This window comes from Echeneis naucrates, chromosome 4 (genome assembly GCF_900963305.1).
Source record: "Echeneis naucrates chromosome 4, fEcheNa1.1, whole genome shotgun sequence".
Classification (NCBI taxonomy): Eukaryota; Metazoa; Chordata; class Actinopteri; order Carangiformes; family Echeneidae; genus Echeneis; species Echeneis naucrates.
Window position 1 is genome coordinate 13,656,689 of NC_042514.1, and position 19,161 is coordinate 13,675,849.

General features: G+C 41.5%; 2 protein-coding genes across 5 annotated transcripts; one reads left to right on the plus strand and one right to left on the minus strand.

Annotated features, from left to right (window-relative positions):
- Window positions 1-9,328: 9,328 nt before the first annotated feature.
- On the minus strand, window positions 9,329-12,987 carry cts12 (cathepsin 12). Of its 2 annotated transcripts, none has more exons than XM_029499790.1 (8): window positions 12,937-12,987; window positions 12,236-12,381; window positions 12,016-12,135; window positions 11,606-11,770; window positions 11,296-11,517; window positions 11,034-11,202; window positions 10,571-10,676; window positions 9,329-10,444 (listed from the first exon to the last, which is right to left on the minus strand). In XM_029499790.1, the coding sequence occupies exons 1-8, from the start codon at window positions 12,965-12,967 to the stop codon at window positions 10,345-10,347; spliced, it is 1,059 nt and encodes a 352-aa protein (XP_029355650.1). In that variant the 5' UTR covers window positions 12,968-12,987; the 3' UTR covers window positions 9,329-10,344. The 2 variants fall into 2 exon arrangements, with proteins under 2 accessions (XP_029355650.1, XP_029355651.1); XM_029499791.1 differs by having other exon boundaries at window positions 11,606-11,760; window positions 12,006-12,135.
- A 1,016-nt stretch (window positions 12,988-14,003) lies between these two features.
- On the plus strand, window positions 14,004-19,057 carry ankrd29 (ankyrin repeat domain 29). Of its 3 annotated transcripts, none has more exons than XM_029500412.1 (10): window positions 14,004-14,124; window positions 14,642-14,752; window positions 15,064-15,162; window positions 16,182-16,280; window positions 16,421-16,519; window positions 16,871-16,969; window positions 17,179-17,277; window positions 17,916-18,011; window positions 18,467-18,565; window positions 18,660-19,057. In XM_029500412.1, exons 1-10 carry the CDS (start codon window positions 14,113-14,115, stop codon window positions 18,744-18,746), a joined length of 900 nt encoding a protein of 299 aa, XP_029356272.1. In that variant the 5' UTR covers window positions 14,004-14,112; the 3' UTR covers window positions 18,747-19,057. The 3 variants fall into 3 exon arrangements, with proteins under 3 accessions (XP_029356272.1, XP_029356273.1, XP_029356274.1); XM_029500413.1 differs by having other exon boundaries at window positions 14,033-14,124; window positions 14,645-14,752; XM_029500414.1 differs by having other exon boundaries at window positions 14,094-14,124; window positions 14,642-14,825.
- The last annotated feature ends 104 nt before the right edge of the window (window positions 19,058-19,161 follow it).

The following is a 19,161-nucleotide window of genomic DNA, read 5'->3' on the forward strand; positions in this document are numbered from 1 at the left end:
ACTGGTTAGCTAACTGGTTAGCATGCTCGACTGACGAACTGATGACATTATTTTTGACGTATAACGTTACTATAGCTTACCGTTCATTTGGAAACGGGCAGAGCGCCTGAGAATGACATATTTCTGCTCCTCGGAAACACCCACCGGATAGTGTCCGTATTTTTCATAATTCACGAACTCGTTGAACACAAGTTTACCATTTTAAGAACATACTCACATGAAAAACGCTCATCCTGGCCGCTCATCCCAACTGGGTTGGGAATTAGTTTATGCCCTGGGTTGGTTCCAAGTAAGGGCATGATTTATACGAAAGTCAATGATCCATTCACTGAACACTTCAAATATTTTTACACATTATCTGTTATCTCTTGCACGACATGCCCATAAAATAGGCTATAGGTCTACATAATTATCATTGATCGATCAACCAGTTAAACTGTAGCATATACACAAGAACAATTCAGCAACAAAGCATGGTATTTATTTACTCATAAAAATTATCAACAAGTCAACAGGCGTGGACTCGGAGCTAAAAAGAAGAGGTCACGTGGGGTGCTGGAGCCAATCGCAGCTCACTCTGGGTGACAGTTAGGTCAGGTGACGTAAATGTGAATTGGTGAAGTAGCGCAAATGTGTGCTGCAACTCGAGCAGCGCTGTGGCGCAGCGGTAATGCTGCCGCCCCGCACCTAGGTGGGCTGGGGTTCGATTCCCGGCTAGGGAGGGAACGTATACTGTAATGATGTAATGATGTACTGATGATAATGTTAATGGTGTAAATGTATCGGTGATTGTATGACTTACTGTAATGTTGAATATGTATGTAATGTTGTATATGAATGTAATGTGTATGTATGTAAAGGTCCATTCCCGGTGTGGGCACCTGAACGTGTCTACGGAGTTAGTTGGTTACGAGTAATGGACTGGGCCAATGCAGATACGGCGCCCCCCCCAGGACCTAGGCCGAACCAGACCAGACGGGTGACGGCACCCCTCCAGGAACGGACCGAGACCAGACCGGAGACAGGACGCGTCCACAGACTAGACCAGTAAAACCCGCTAAGATGAACTATTTTTTTTTATGGAACATTTCAATATATTAACTTGTTTTCTTCATAATTACCTAAGCCCCGCCCCCATTGGTTACTGTTGCTATGCTAGCCTGTTGTCCAGTCAGCATCAGTCCAGTGATCAGAAAGGAAAATAAAGAAGAATAAGAAAATAAAGGGTTGAGAAATTTTCTATACAAATGTTTTTTAAAAAGGTTGTGACGGTGAATTTGGGACGAGAAACGTAGAGTAAGGTAAGAAACGGGGTCGTTAGCTTGTAACGTAAGCTAACTGGACAGGTCTAATGCTAACGTCCATTAGCCTAGCTTGTATTAAAGCCCGACACAAAACTTATCTTTGACAGAAACAGCTGAGTTTGGTAGCTCCATCAGAAAGGAAGAGACAGAGAGGAGAGGGCTCCAGCTGCAGTCAGGTAACAGAGAAAGTGACGTGGGGGGCAGAGGAATTTATTTAACATGTTGGCTTTATTTCTGCACAAAGCTATTGACCGCAAATGTAGAAGAAGTACTCCACTCAGGCACAACAACACACACAAGGACCGGGACATTACTCGTTGTTAATGTTTTGTGTGTGTGTGTGCGTGCAGGCAGACAGACAGACCTGTATTCTGTGATGAGGGGTTGGACTGTGTTGTGTATGTTGTATGAGTGTATGTTCTTAAAATGGTAAACTTGTGTTCAACGAGTTCGTGAATTATGAAAAATACGGACACTATCCGGTGGGTGTTTCCGAGGAGCAGAAATATGTCATTCGCAGGCGCTCTGCCCGTTTCCAAATGAACGGTAAGCTATAGTAACGTTACACGTCAAAAATAATGTCATCAGTTCGTCAGTCGAGCATGCTAACCAGTTAGCTAACCAGTTAGCTAGTAGTCCATTTCGAAGCGACTAACTAGTGTAAGTGATCTGGCAGTGAGGTTTACTTAACGTAGGCTACTCTCGCACAGATATGCTAGCTGGTATCCGTTTACACAAAGATTGACAAAGAATGGCCGAACAAATGCATTCTCAATTTATTTTGTTATATAATAAACACCATACCAGTAACCTACACATTGGCTTTTCCATGTCGCTTTCCGTACACCCAGCTGTGTTTCTATTTGTGTTTCTTCCTGAAGTACGCACGGTAACTTAGCAACTACGCACGACTCAGCAGTAAATCGGCGTAAAGGGGAACAAGAATTTGGGGGGAACCAAATCGGTTGACACACCGGCGTCCACGAGCCGAGCTGAGGTGAAACGAGACTTAGCTTTAGAGCTAGCTACACTAGCATAGCTAGCTGAGCTAGCTAAAGTAATCCTGCATCTACGACAAGAAGTACTATCATAAAAGGAGGCAGGGGAAGAACTAGACATGGAGCACATTAATCAAGGTGAAAACACAGCAAAACCAGCAGAGACCGGCGTGTTAACTGATTTGGTTCCCCCCAAGTTCCTGTTCCTCTTTACGCCGATTTACTGCTGAGTCGTGCGTAGGTGCTAAGTTACCGTTAATTCGGTACTGCCTGGCCAGATGTTACAATAGGCTCCCAACCTGCCTGTAACTGCTGCTGCCATCACCTTGTGTGTAATGCTCACTTTGCTGTGAAGACATACCCACAACCAGTAGCTACAGATAATGACGTGCCCAACTCTAGCGATTACCCACAATACCATGACACATGACGTCACACACGGCATATTTCCCATCTCCCTGACAGCTCCGGGTTTTTAAGATTCGGTAGACATAAGGCAGTAACCAATCAGGTACGAGTTCCAGTGTTTTCGATCAAAGCCCCAATGAGGTCTACCTGCCTCCCTGGAGGAGTATAAATAGCAGCTGTGAGCTCTCCCCTCTTCACATCTGCCCTCAGGGTTGGAGGTGAACGTCCTGAGACTCTGGGGGACGCTCAGGCTCCGGCCTGAGAGCCACTGACAGCGCCTTTAGGTAAGGGGCGCTGTTGTGGGGGCCTCTGTATCAACTTGGACGATCTGAGGCTCGTCCTGAAAAGCCCCCCAGAAGAACAAGTACAGGGAGGAGTGCGTCGGCGGCCCTGTATTTGGAAGAATCTGGGTGTGTTGCGAACCGGACCAGGCGCCTGGCTGAGCTTTTTAAAGCTCAGTTTAGAACGGTTATTGGATTGTATTGTATTGTATTGCGTTGTATTGTATTGTATTGCGAATAAATAAAGATGGAGGGGAAAAAAATGAATAAAGATAAAAATAAAGCATGGCGGCATCGTGGTTCGCGCTGTCGCCACACAATAAAAAAAAATAAAAATAAAATTAAAACAAAAAGCTCAGTTTAGAATGGTTATTGTATTGTATTGTATTGCGAACAAATAAAGATGGAGGGGAAAAAAAACAATAAAAAAATGAATAAAGATAAAAATAAAGCATGGGGGCATCGTGGTTCGCGCTGTCGCCACACAATAAGAAGGTTTCGGGTTCGGTTCCGGCCTGGAGCCTTTCTGTGGAGTCTGCATGTTTCGTCCGGGTACTCCGCTTTCCTCCCACCATTATGCAGCCTGAGTCTGTGTCCCAGAGTAAACACTTATTCACATACGGCTCAACCTCAGTAACAGTAACTTACCAGAGACTTTGGCCAGGATCCACAAGAACAGCAGCAGACCAGGTGGACGGATCTTCAATAAAAGTGTCTCATGAATCTTTAGTCAAACTGTGAGGAGCAAGGGGATATAAATTATACTGTAAGTGCCAAAGACTGAGAAATCACATCGGTGAAACATCCCTTGCCTCACCTACTTGCTCCGTGTCAATCTGCCGCCTGCCTGGACCTGTATTAATGTTGTAATTAGCTTTTTTTCCTCCATCTTTATTTATGCGGAATACAATACAATCATCATTCTAAACTGAGCTTTAAAAAGCGTGTCCGTCTTTCCCCCTCCATAAACAAATCATCTCAGTGGCTCTTTTACTGGTCTAGTCTGTGGACGCGTCCTGTCTCCGGTCTGGTCTCGGTCCGTTCCTGGAGGGGGTGCCGTCACCCGTCTGGTCTGGTTCGGCCTCGGTCCTGGGGGGGGCGCCATATCTGCATTGGCCCAGTCCATTACTCGTAACCAATTAACTCCGTAGACATGTTCAGGTGCCCACACCGGGAATGGACCTTTACATTACATTACACTACATGATACATTTTACACTGTATTTACATTACAGCTACATCACATATACCTTTAAGACTTGATCAGCTGCCCCTTTGGACCGATTTGTTGCTCTCTCAGCTTCTTCCACGACATTTATGATGCACATTGAGCAGCTCAGTATTGTTGGTAACATTATGCAGTTGTCTGGAATAATAATAATAATAATAATAATAATGGTGTGCCAGTGTCACCCAAAATGTAATCTATGCAGAGTCTTAGTTTCCTATCTTTTCCACTCACTGTTCAAACCCCTCTGCAGCTCTGCTAAGCTGCTCTGTGCGATCCTCACTCTTAGTTACAATATCCGTCTTGGCCACGGCGTGGAAGATGTTTTTAAACTTCTTGAAGCGTTCCCGTCTGGCACCATCTAGTGGAGCTGTATGATTCTCAAATTCCTGCAATTTACAGAATTTAAATTTTGAATCTTTTTGAAAGATGCTTTTTTTTTTTTCTTTCTCCGCCTCAGTTTGAATATTCTGCAGAATGATGGACAGATGAATGAAGATGCTACAAATTGTTGCACTAAACGCTGAAGGTGAACGATAAGTCAACCTGATAGCTGTTTCACAGTTTCACTTCACCAGCAGATGCTGTAGTATCGTCAGACGCTTCAGGTTGAGGCCTTGTGTCCTGTTGAGTCTGTCCTCTGCTTCTGACAGCATCACAGCCAGTTCTCTCAGAGTGGACTGTGAGACCATCACAGAGTCTGCAGTCTGTCTTAGGACAGCCTGGATGGTGGGAACTGCCAGTTTCGCCCTGACTAAAGTTAACGCTGAACAGAAGACCAGAATTTGGCCATATTTCAGCTGTAGGAACAATTTTCCCCATTTGTAAGTTGGGTTCTTTCATATACTGAGAAAAAAACCTTAAGAGCTAATAGTTTGTTTTGACTCTGGATTCTTTTGCCTTGATTTTATGTTGCTGTTAAATACAAGACAAATAACCTTTACAATAATTTTTGGATGTGAGCTTTTCGGTGTCGTCCATTTCTAAACTGGTAGAGGCTGCTTCAGTGTATTGGTTCTAAAAGTTAGGGAATGTAATCGTTGTGACTGGGCTGACCACTCTGCTTCATATCATTGTGAAGTGAATTTGGATATTACAGGAAGGAACTTCTCACATTTTTGTGCTTCCTCCAGCTCAATGGCAGCATTGCCTCTGTGAGTAATCCAGCTTCTGTCTGTCATTTCCTGCACAATGTGCTGGGCCTCCTCCTTCCCATTCTGCGAAACTCTCGCCAGATCAGATTCCATTTGAAAACTCTGGAAATAAAAAAAAAAAACTCAAGCTTTCTCATGCGTTTCTAAATATGTTTCTGTTCACTGATTACACACGGCAGTTTAGACAGGGCGTGTTGGTGGGTTGAGAGCATCATGTACTGTGAGTTTTATTGTTCCATTCATCATGAAGTCTTTCCGACATGCAACTGTATGTCAGCAGTATTCAATTTCAATTCATTTTTTATTCACCAAAATATTTATTTAGGCATTAGACTATACTCCTAGGCCTCTGATAAACTGACTATTCACTCCTGGTACCTCATCGGTCAGATGACTCAAGTCATCTTTGGCAATATTCACATCTGTTTCCAGCTGTTTGACAGTTGGGTCCAGGTTCCTCAGTTCTGAACCAGGGCCTGGAAACCGGGGAAATGAGCAAGCATGAAACATTATAATGTGACATGAACATAATATATACAGCTTATAATTCATTTTAATCATTTATAGTACTTACTTTTGGCAAACGGTTACATGATAATTCAAAACATTCATACACAGAATAAGAGTAAATGTGACACCAACAAAATCGATATTTTAATGTTTTTACTTTTAAATGCAAAATCATTTTGTTTTTTGTTTTTTTTTTGTTTTTTGTTTTTTTTTTCTCCCCGTGGGGTTTTCACTCACCGGTAGGATCAGAATTATTTCTCTGTGATTGTTTGGATCCCTCCTTTGCTTTATTTTCCCTCCGTTTTCTGACGGTGTTTCCTGTTTTATTTTGTAGCACTTCCTCTCTTGTCTCTTTTTTCACCAACACCTGTGTTTTACCTGCTGTGTAATCACCTCCTTGTTTTCCTCATGCCCTGCACCTGTCCCTCGTCTTCTCACCTCCCTGTGTGAGTGTATATACCCCCTCTGTGTTACTTGTGCCCCTAGTTGGTTTCCTGCTTGCAGTGACTTTCTGTCGATACTTTTGGTATCCTTGTCTTTTCCCTGCCTCGCAGTGGGTTTTGGTTTGTTCTCTTTGTAGTTGGACTCTTGGACTTTTGGAAATTGCTCATCCCTGTTTCTCCCTGCTTTGCAGTGCTTTTTTGTTTGTTACTTTCTCTTGCCCCTGCCCCGTGCAGAGACTTAGATTTTACCCTGTTGGGGTTACATTTTTATGCTGTTAAAACTTCATTTGCCTTGAACACTCCAGAGTTTTGTGTTTGCCTGATGGGTCCTAGAGGCTTTGGCCTCACGGCCTGCCTTAACAATGATGCTGCCAGTTGTGATTGAGTGTGCTATTGGTGAAGCTGGTTGAAGGGGGGAAAAAAGTCAGCAGTTGCAGTGTGAATGGGGTGACATGTACCTTGGTTTCAGAGATGTTGGCCATGACGTTATTCAGAAGAGTATGTGAATCAGACTGAAGACTGATGTTGTGCAGCTGCTGCTTAGGCCAAATGAGGCTATTGTCTCTTCTCCAAGTCCACCAATAAAGCTTTTGTACATCTGTGATCATCTGTCACCAAATACAAGGAGACGGAATGTCTAAACACCAGGCTGACAAAGATTACGTTATAGGAATTATAGGATTTAGTGTTTCCTGGAGCTCGATCCATAAACTGCAAATTTATATCCCCTTCTTAGCAGCTGATGATCCCTTGAACAAACAATTCCAAGTTAGGGAGCTTTTTTTTCCCTTCTCTCCAAACTTATTCTCCTTCACTGAATTCCATCAAGGTGAGTATTATTTCCTAATTTTCTCAGTTGGGATTCTGGTGTCTTTCAGAATCCACATGAATTTTTTTTTTTTTTTTTTTTTTTTTTTGTAATCAAATATTTGTGATTTAGAGGCTATATTTTGGATTTGTTTGACCAAGATATTCCAAAAATAGAGCTGATGCTTGATGCTGAACTTGTGGTTGCATGCTTTCCAGTGGTTTGTAACTCCAGTTAGAGCCATATGAGTGATGGCTTACTCATTGAACTCATAATGACTATTATTCTATTTATGTGCACATTCACCTCCAATTAGAGAATCACAGATGTTCAAGATGCCACCACCCCAGTTGCAGGGCTTACAGCTGCTCCCCAGCACCATTGGGTTGCCACAGAAACCACATGCACAGATGATCACAATATTGAATTTTAAATGATGGCTGTGATTAGTAGTGTAGGTGTGAGACACATCTTGAGCGAAGGCCAAACCTCTCACATCTGGCTCCAGTGTAACAACGTTTGCACAAACAGTCAAACTCTCCTGAGGCCAATTTCATACAGGCCAAAGCAAAACTGTAAAACAATAAATGAGATCTTCAAACTTATCCACAAAACGTTAGTTGTGTTTATTTGAATTAGGCAAAAAAAAAAAAAAAAACAACTGACTTATTCCATATGAAGGGACTGGGACAGGCACGGCAGGTCCTGGAGGCTGCGTTTCCATAGTAACCAGTTGTGTTGAACCGGCACTTCTGGAGGTTAGTTAAATGAAACACAACCTGAACAACATGGGTGACAATGCAACTAATAGAACCTATAAAGTGTGTGTGTGTCACACTGGCCCCCGTGTGGCCCGGTCCACTCTCTGTAGAACCCAGAGTCACACTGCTGTGCGGACACACAGAACTGTGACTGTGAGACAGCAAGTACAAACACGCCAACAGTCTTCAAGTGAGATATCTGTCATGACAAAGTTATCAAGGTGAAGCCCAGAGACAAAAATAAGCAACGTGATATCTACACCTGACAATGCATGTGTCTGAAACGGTACAGGGGCATTATGTACCCTGAAGAGGGTTTGTAAGGTTGGATGGTTTTGTTTATAAAATGTATGCACATTAGTGACTCCACACCTCTACAGATTATATAATATTCTGTAAGAATAAAACATTTTATGTGAATCGTTCCTTAGCCTTGTTATTCACCACAGTACACTTTAAAATGGAAAAATAATTAATTACCTGGGCCCCTCCTGTTTGGTTTCTGAAGGAGGGATCACAGAACCTTTTTCTGCTCTGTGCCTTTTCGCCGATCTGAGCTCGTCTCTCATGCCAACACTTTGGATGTGTTTGAGCAAAGGGACAGACCTCGGTAACACAAAGCAAAGCCAACAACACGACACAAAAAAAACAAAGACCTTTTCCCGAGCATTATAAGCTATTCAGTGACCCATAGCAGTAACAGGGTATCCCTGCATGTCCTTGTCTCTACTTCAGGTGAACCTTTGACCTTCTTATGTGAGATCCATGAAGGAAAGCTGGACTGAGAGAAACAACCAATGTAAAAGAAAGTAGGTTTTCACACAGGCATGTCCAAAGTTCAATAAGGCGTGGTGGCACTTGAAGACATTATAGCTGTTCATATGGAGCTTAGCTTTTAAGTAAAATAAGTGAACTATGTGTGGTTTACTGGTAAAGTACCACAAAAATAAGTTGGAGAAAATTAGTTCTGTTTATTCAGTCAGTTAAAGCATTCCAGTTTATGTTGCAGTCTGAAAATATAATGTGAAAGTTTAGAACAAGCAGAAGCTAACATTGCTAACATTGGGTCTAACAGTAAGGGATTTTTGACATTTACAAGAAAGAGCCTGACTTTATTTGGTACAGGCTCTTAAATCAATTAAATAATTGCACTGAATAAGTGTGTAACCTGCAGAAAAGCAGCAGCAAGTGACACCAAAATGTGTCTCAACGAAGTGAATCCGTGTTATCACAAAATATTTGGTTGCAGAAGCTCAGTGAACTTGCGTACCTGCTCAGATAACAGTTCAGACTAGGGTTAGGGTCAGACTACAGCAACATTTCTCAATGACAACAGATATATTCCGGTTATTTTCCCTTTGCTGTACTTTTTACTCCCCAGTGGCATTCTGTTTGGAATTTCACTCTGCAAACAATTTGATTGAGGAGATTTGTTGTTAATATAAGTTAGAGGAGATAAATTAAGACTGGAGGTTACTGTATTTTTTTTTTTTTTTTCATCTCCCTTACTCTCCGACTTAAATGACAGTTTGAGTATAACTCAACTTCGATCTATTGACGGAAATATAACATTGATAATTGTGTTTTTAATACCTCTGTACAATTACCTGAAACAAAGGAATCACTGTGTTTTTGTCTGGAATGAGTCTTTTATCGTGACAAGTAGGTATGAGACGCTATCTTGCACTGTTCCACATTCAACAGTAGCCCACAACGGACAAATGTAACACTGGCACAAGAAAGGGCCCTTTGCATTTTTCTGCTATCTGTAAACCACTTTAAGGTTTCCTTCACGCTTAAAAAAAAAATTAGGTGTGGGTGATTAACATTGCCAATTTCTAATGACTGCTCCTAAATCCAACAAACTAGTTTCTTTAGACAAAAGCTGGCCCTTCATGAAAATCCACAAAGTGCTGCTGTTTCACTGAAATTGATTGATTTCACTTTCTAATGATAATTTCACCAGATCTTTGTGGACTAAAGCTATATTTTCAAGATAATTGTTTGTCAATTAGCTAAAATAGTAAGCTACCGAGACAGTAGGACAGCTGATATAAACTCTGTGGGCTCACACAGTAATGTGAGTTATCCAGTACTGTAAGTACGTTAACATTCACTAACCATACTGGACCAATAAATGTTCTAGTTGCACAATCCCATACTGTATTTTTGTGAAATGTACTTTATTTATAAATCACAAACATTTAAAAGGCTAAATGAATCTTGTGTGTGTATTTTGTCCCTGAGAGAAGCAATGTGCTCACTGTAAAAGGCCGATGTGGTCTTTCCACATATCTTCAGTATCAGAAAGGTTCAGCAGACAGTTCAGAAAATATAGATGACAGGACTTTAAAGGCGATGCTAGGTGTATGAAAAATGATTGAAAGTATTCAGAAACTTCTCTGACAGACCATTTGAGTAGTTTAACGCTCAATGCATCTTATCATAATCATAGAATAGGGTATAAGGCATAGCTGGCAATGCCACAAGTGTTTCTGCCGTCCCGGATCATTCGCATGTAGCCACCCTCACCCCAACTGGAACCCCAACTGTAAACACACAAACAAAAGTTTCAAACAATTAACAAGACATGACAAGACACATTATGCATGACAGAAATTGTAGTTTGTTTTTTTTTGTCCCCCCCCCTCCAATACTGTCTATGTGCAAGAGACCTGTTTTTGATGATCCAGTAATCCTGCCCTCCTTCGGAGCCGTAGCCAACCAGCAGCACTGCATGACTCAGATTGTTGGGATTGCATTGTGGTTCATCATATATACCTGTGAATGAAATCTGAAGCTTAGATGTCTGAGTAGAAGCACTCTTTAGAGACAACTGTTGTTTATTGACACATCCGGCAATCAGAAAAACACGTCTTTCATTTGGAGTTGTTTTTAATGGTGGTTTGGTCTCTGCCTATTCCTGAGAGAAATATGAATCAAAGCACAGTGAAAAGATGCCAGAAGAGAGCTTGTATTGCTGGATGATGATTATCTATTTCGTCATTATTAGTAACATTTTTTACACAGATGTTAGTCTATTTATTCTTATTGATCCGTTGTCATCGTGGATGCATTGTTTATATTTCATCACTGACAATCTTGGCTGTATTAAGGGAATATTTTAAGGCCGTTAACCTGAGCTGTAGAACAGGAAACTCGAATGATCTGCGTCAATGGCTACCGTGATTGGACCAATGGTTGCCACAGCGTCAGCCAGAGCCTGCTCATCCCCTTTGGGTATGAACCTGTAGTCCTTAATATGGGCAACTGCAAGTCTGCTGTCATAATAACAGGGCTGGCTGTCCTTTTAACAGAAAATCAGAACAAAATGGTAAACGTATGCTGGAAAGACAAACTTGTGTTGTTGACTGATCTGAGAGAGAGCCGGCGGCCTCACCACTGATGTGTAAGGGTAGGTGTTTGTCGCCTGGAGCCCATTGCTCACTACGTAGTCGTAGGCATTGGCCATCCAGGCTCCACTGCAGCCATAGGTACCATACGATCTGGAGCAGTCTACCAGGTTTTGCTCACTTAAAGATACAAGCTGACCTGTCCTCTTGTATAATTGTCCCTCAATGGCCCCTGTAGTGCTGAAGGCCCAGCATGAGCCACAGTAACCCTGTGAGGAACATTCAAATTAGTGTGAAGGCAGTAATGATTCAGTCTGGGCAGAATACTCATATAAATTCAGATAAAGATTATTTTACCTGATCTTTCACCTCAGTGACGTAGCCCATATTTCTGTAGTCGACAAACCAAGCATCAAACTGCCTAGCATTGTCACGCAGCCGCCGGGCCGAGACAGTCTTTCCTCTTTTCGCATACCGTGGATTTATCAAGGCGCCTTGCAAAACTCTGAATTCTTGTTTTGTCTATGTACATAAAACAGAACAGAAGATAATTTTACAGCAATTTATGGTACGGAAAATAATCTTACTAATCAGTTAATCAGCTAAGCAACTGCCAGCAGCTTAATGAAACATCAAGCATGGAAAGGCTATTCCTCTGCCAGGACTGATTAAATAGTAGGCTTCAGTTAGCATTTTCTATTTTTACTTCACCCTGTAATTATCGGCTGAGATGCTTTTAGCATAAAGAAACAAATACCGGTGCTTACCAAGTCCCCATATTTGTTCATGGCCATCGTGAATCGCCTCATCCCCATAAAAAAACCTTGATTGTTTTCTTTAATCATCTCCATGTTGTCTTCCCAGATCACCCTCCTTTGCATGTCGTCCTACATGGTAACATAATAAAACACTTAAAGGAAAGCTCAACCGGTGTACGTGTGCATGTTACTGTTGGTGAAGTAAAGGGTAAGCGGTGGAGTCATTCACCATGTCGTCATAAGAAATGCCATGGCTGCTCTTCCAGATCTCCCACTCAGTCAGTACCACCTCGTCTGAGTCCGACGCTACGTCCCACGGGCCGCACAGCAGGCCCAAGAGTAGAGCTGCTCTGAGCAAGAACCCAGCCTGCTGAGCTACGAGGAGCAGAACAACACATTTCGTATCAGTTTTTAATTTGGTATGGCATTTACAATTAACTGAGTGGAATGATTATTATGGCACATGTCTAAAATCGTTGTACACCAAAAGTTTGACCTAAAGCATGACTGCTATATTTTCAGTTTCTTACAAGTGCTTTTCACTTTTTAGAATTTAAAGTTATCATTTTTTTAAGTGAGCATTTTCTTGTCCCAGTGACCCGGAATAGGACAAGCAGTTGAAGATGAATGAATGTATTTTCTTGTAATGGGAAAAAAAGTGGTTTCTCTTGACATTATATGCTAAAACATATTTGTTTCTGAGCTGTTTTAACAGACTGATGTAATACTGATGCTCCCACATGTTCCAATGACATTACATTTACTCAAAGAGGTAACTTTTACTGGTTATTTGTTCTGACACCTACAATGAGACTGACCTAAAAAAACAACTTTGCATCAAACCTTATGAGATTCAATGAAATATGTGTCTGTGAAAGGACAGACATTCCACATGAAATAAACAAGCAAACAAAAACCCGGCCCTCTTACCTGCACGCATGTGAGTATGTTTTGGCTCCATGGTCTGAGAGTAACTCTGGACTGTGATGCAGCTTTGGACTCACAGTCAGCCTTCCTTATATAGTTTTGCAATAAGTATATGTTTCCACTATACCTTTACCGAATCCCCAAATCAACACTTGAGACCTGAGAAGGATATTAGTCAACAAAAATAAGATGCTTTCCTTGCTCCTCTGCTGTAATGCCTCATTATCATTTAGCAAGAGCAAAAGCTGCAATTTTGTAAATCTTTCAAATGCTGGTTTATAACTGAGCATAACAACTGACATATAACTTTCCAAAACCAGCAGTGCAAAAAGTACACAGATCAATTTCAACAATGAAAATACCGGCAGACAACATTCATGGAAAATTTTTCCACTGTAACTTCTTCATTCACAATACTGCTTAGATAAAGGTGCACAGGGATTATCATGAAATGTGTTGGTTGGTTTACTTGTTTTTAACTTCTTTCCATACAGTAACACTAAAATAATAAGAAAACAAATAAAAATAAGCATTGTGCTGTAATAATAACGTCTGACACATAAGTTATCCATTTTGTTCTTCAATGTTTTTGCTCAAATAATGTATAATACAGCATAAAATACATTGTTGAAATATATCAACATTGTGTGTTGATTAATATTTCATAGATCGTGGATTTAATAGATATATATATACATGCCCATAGTATTTGATATATGGTATAAACGTTATTTACATATGGGGGAACACCTGATTTCATCATAAATCCAGTGTATTTTAGAATTGCAGTAAATGTTTGTTTTTTTTTATGAATCAGTACGCTGGGATCTGGCTTTCAAATGAATGAAATAGAAAAATATTTTCATATTTAATGAGCATAAGGAGCTGAAGGTGCCATCTGAACAGAGCCCTTAGTTAGATGCGTCCGGCCGGACAGCGGCTCCCTCCCTCCCTCACGCCGCGGAGCAGCGCCCCCGGCCGGCGGAGACTGACTGCAGAGGCTGAGCTCAGCTGACCGGCTGCCTGTTATTATGTCCGGGGACGGCCGCCGCCAACACCCAGACACAGTGCGACAAAACAGGCCAAACAGGCCAAACAGGCGGGAGGCGCTCAGCTCAGCATCGGCTCTAATGAACGACTGCACGGGAAGAACCATGAGTCACGAATGAGGTCTGCGCCATGTCTTTTAAGGTAAACCGGTTTTTTTTTTTTTTTTATCCCTCCATCCGTCATGCTCAGCAGGCAGTCAGAGGCCTGGAGATGAGAAAACCTCTGATCTGCTTCCTGTCAGACTGATGATTTGGTCATTTCTGGGGATTATTTGAACACTTGCTGGAAAGCCTCTGGGTTTGAAGTGTTTGTTCACTGATTTGAATGCAGTCACACAGTCTGTATGATCTCATTTGGGCTGTGCTCCTGTTACAATTCCACATTATATCTATCACCTATAACTGTGCAGATGTGTATTATTGAATGCACTCACTGATGGAGGCAGCTCCATCTGAGTCTCTCTCTGTGAGGAGTGAATGAATGTGTTTGTGTGTGTTAGTTTGATTATGAACTGATGCACCTAATTAATGACATTCAATAGCAGACACTTTAAAAATCTGCACTCTGCTGTTTGCATCGTCTGTACTCCACTGTCAGTGTGTGTAATGCCATAATGATGGTTTAGGGTCAGCGGTTGTTGTGTGTATTTACTTTCCAGAAGGAAACACCCCTGGCTAATGCTGTGTTTTGGGCAGCCAGGAAGGGGAACTTGGCTCTTCTTCAGCTGCTACTTAACAGCGGACGAGTGGACGCAGACTGCAGAGACAATGTACGAACGCTGCATGTCCCGGCTGCTCAGCTGCATGCTTTAACCATAACCCAGCTGTGGTAGGGAGACAAAGGTGTGGTGCATGTGTGCGTCTGTGTGTGTGTGTGTGCACGCGCGCGTCACAGTTTCACATTTATGCCATCATAGTAAAAAGTGAGGGTCTTGTGTTACTCCTCTGTCATTTTCCACCATGTGTTATTTGTTGTGTTGGAAAAGCTGCACCAATCCTTAGTTGCTTCCCCACATTTAAAGCAGGTTACAGCAAGTCGCCCTAAAAAATTTCATCTGTTATGGGCATGTTTTCTTTTCAGTACGGAACAACGGCGCTGATGGTGGCATCATACAGCGGCCATTATGACTGTGTCAAAGAACTCATCATGCAAGGAGCTGATATAAACTACCAGAGAGAGGTATGGTGGGAAAATAAGTGGCAAGCCCACAGAATTAATGTAAGACTTTGAACTAGAACCTGAGCCCTGACTCAGAATTGTCAAAGTTGCTTTATAACAAGTGCACCATCACAGAAAGTCATTGCTCACAGCCAGAAAGGTGAAGCACATGAAACCACAAATGTCACATCACACCACACTAACCACAATATTATGTGATTCTCACACATTAATGGCTTCTGCAAAGATTTTATGTGATCAGTAATGAGCTTTGGAGTTGCTGGTAGGCATTTGATATGTTGTGTTTAGTTTTTTTTTTTTTTTTAACTTTCAGACAGAACCACCAGTCTGTCAGCTAAGATAAGCAAAGCTGAAGTTACCAACTACTGTCTGGTAGTAGAGAAGATCAACTAACAAAACAACAAACAGTGAGAGCTAATAACAGTCCAACACATAACCCCCAGCAAATTAGAACCATAAAATAATCATTTTAATGATTAAACAAACACGTGCTGTTTTTCTTTGCTAACTTCCTGCTGCTAAATGTTCAATGAATTGTCTTGAAAATGGTGTTTGAGGCATATTGGCACATTTTGTGCTAGTAAAAATAAATTTCCTTAAATCTCTTACACAGATACTACACAAAGCTGCTGCTGCTTCCCCAATCATGTGTGCAGTCGGACTGTATTCACGCGAGGCATTCACGGAACATCCGTAAACTGTAGTGCGTGGTGAAAGTCTGCAAATGTGTGTTTGAGGGAGGCAGTTTCTTCAGTCAGCTTCTTTAATCTAAGGTCTATAAATGCCATCAGTCCTTTTATCAAAGTTGTGGCAAGAAGCACTTGTCCTAAACCTCCTTCAAATAAAGTGTCTGCAATGGGTTTTTTTATGTTTAAAAGTAGTTTGTTGATAATCTGGTTGTGAATTTGACAGTAAAGCTAAATAAAAGATAAGTGATGTTAGTTGTCGGTGGTTGTCTTAAACATAGAGCTAATGTTCAGGTAAGATGACATCAGCAAAGTCTTTTCTCTCCTCTTCAGACTGGTTCTACTGCCCTTTTCTTCGCCTCCCAGCAGGGATACCATGACGTAGTGAAGCTTCTCTTTGAATTCGGTGCGTCCACTGAATTCCAGACAAAGGTATGCTGCAGCACAGGGCAGGCTGATGTTTATCTAAGGCACTTGCGGGTCGCAGTGCTGTCTGTTCTCTTTCTGCTTCTCAACACGCCTACGTAACATGCGTGCGTTTGTTGTGTTTTCCCCACGTGTTTTGGTGGCAGGACGGTGGCACAGCTCTCACTGTCGCCTCTCAGTATGGACACTCTAAGGTGGTGGACACCCTGTTAAAGAACGGTGCCAATGTTCATGACGAGCTGAATGTGAGTCTCTCTTTAGACACGTGTCCTCTCTCTGTCAGCCCTCCTCGCCTCAGCCCTGTGTTCTGCCTCCTTGTCTGATGGTTACATGCACACAATGTCCCTGGAATCCAGCCTCTCAGGTTTCTGCAGACAGCTGAGTCAGACACAGCAGACATTTGGCAGGATTAGTGCCTCTCTGTAGGCTGTGGGAAACAATCTGTCAGTTAAAATGTATATTCATGAAATAGTACCAATATGTTATAAATCCACTTTTAAAGTGACAAGCTTCAGGAGATTCAGGTTTTCAGCAAGCCAGGTACAGAAGACCAGCCCTGCACATCCTGTGTATGATATCAGTGTTTCGTGTTTCAGGATGGGGCCACTCCTCTGTTCCTTGCTGCCCAGGGAGGTCATGTGACTGTGATACGTCAGCTCCTTGCATCTGGTGCTAAGGTTAACCAAGCGAGGGAGGTAATATCTGAGTTTATTTTACATTTTGACCGATTTGAACATCATAGTCACGAAGTCTCTCCCTCTAGAGCGTAAAGCTCTTTTTTTCCACATCATCTGTTTCTTCATCATATGCCTGTATCAACCTTAACATTTTTCATTCACTTCCTCCTCTTTTATGTCCATTGTCACTGTACCCCCCCACCCCTTCTCATCCATGTGTTCTCCAGGATGGCACTGCCCCCCTATGGATGGCAGCCCAGATGGGTCACAGTGAGGTGGTGAAGGTGCTGCTCTTACGGGGTGCAGATCGGGATGCTGACAGACAAGTATGTTGTTCAATTAAAGTCTATAAAAACAACAAACTGCATATTTATTTATTCATCTAGTCATCACAACTCGAATGAGACTCCTGAACTGCCAATATGACAGTAAGCACTAAACCTACGTATGCTGAGCTCAACCGCCTTAATCCTAGTAGCAGCGGTTGACACAATAACCCTTCTACGAGATAGTTTATGTTATTTGATGTGGAGTTTCGTTCGTTACTTATCGCTTTATAATCTTCACTGTCAATGCTAGACCACTTATCTAGGCCTTGTTTACTATCTGTATTTGCTCTATTAATTAATAAATGCATAGAATGGCTAAAAACAAAACTTTAAAAAAATTAAGATATTCAATTTTATCTGTAAATTCTCAACACTCATAAACTCACTATAACCAAAGAGCCAAATGACTGCTAGGATGGGTAACCTACTGAAAATTCAGCAGTTTAAGACCCAGATGTTTCCTGAATAATTTAAGTAGAAAAAAATCAGGTAATGCAAATTCAAGGACTTGATGTTGGCTTCCCAGGACAGTAGAAAAAGCTATAAAGTAAGCTAACCTAAGATTAAAATGGTTTCATGTGTGATTTATTTTATTTTATTTTATTTTTTTAAACTTTCAACTCCTAACCCTTGAGGATGGATCAACAGCGTTGTTCAAAGCAGCTTTAAAGGGGCACAACAATGTCATAGAAGAGCTTCTCAAGTTTTCTCCATCACTTGGACTTCTCAAGGTAAAGAATACTTACTCAGATGAGCTTTTCTCAAATAATGTTTGGGCCCTCTGCACAAACACCTATTTGTTTTCTGACTAAATTGAAAGGGATTCCACTCTTATGTCTACACACTAAATAGTGAGTTTCCATTAACAGCATGTTACCTGAGCTTAGCTGAATGACTGAAAATGGAGAAACAACTTGGCTAATGACAAAATCTATTCACCCCTTCTGATATTTAATAACTCTAAATCTCATTATTTCAATGTGCCCTTTGGATGGAGGCAGACTAGCTGTTTCCAGCTCTTTCCATCTTTTCTATTAAAATAACGGTCTTGTGTTTTTGCAACTCTTTCCCTCGATACTTACTTTACAATGTTGGATAAAGAACAGATTTGTTCGTGAGGAGGGAACATAGCACCGCTATAATACACACTGTGGAGTGAATACATGTGTTTATCTGTCGTCTCCAGAATGGCTCCACTGCCCTTCATGCTGCTGTAATGGGTGGAGATTTGCAAACTGTTCTGCTGTTGCTTGGGGCTAATGCAGACCCCACAATACCCAACATGGTACGGCATATTGACATTTGACAGATGAGCTGATAAACTGGCAAAGGGTGAGAAACTTCAGCTTAATAACCTTTTTCACATGTGTCTTTTACAGAGTAATGAACTCCCTGCAGATCTGACAAAGAGCGATCGCATCCTTAAAGTTTTACGTCCAAAACTCTTAAATGGAGACAGCTGTTGACAACCCAGACTCCTGTCTTCCTACCTGCCTGTACTGCACTAATGCGATGGGAAAACTAACCCTCAGCACACTGTCAGATCTACTCAACCACAACACGTACTGTATCCAGTGCTTGCTTTCAATTGCTGTCATGTGTTGAATAAACCTGGACGGTATACTGACTAACATAATTTGCAACTAAACTGCATCTGTCCTTCATATGCATCATCTCCTTTACACTGGTGGTCAACAGTATGGATTTATTTTTGTTTGTCCCCCCCAGGTGTTGTAAGATTTCTAGATATTTTGCACACTATTTATTTGCCTTTTTAATAAATGTAATAAAGTGTAAATTTGTTAATTAACTCAGGAGTTGCAGTTTATTTATTTATTTAATCGAGCTATAGAGTTTAATAAGTGTTAAACTTTGCAGCAA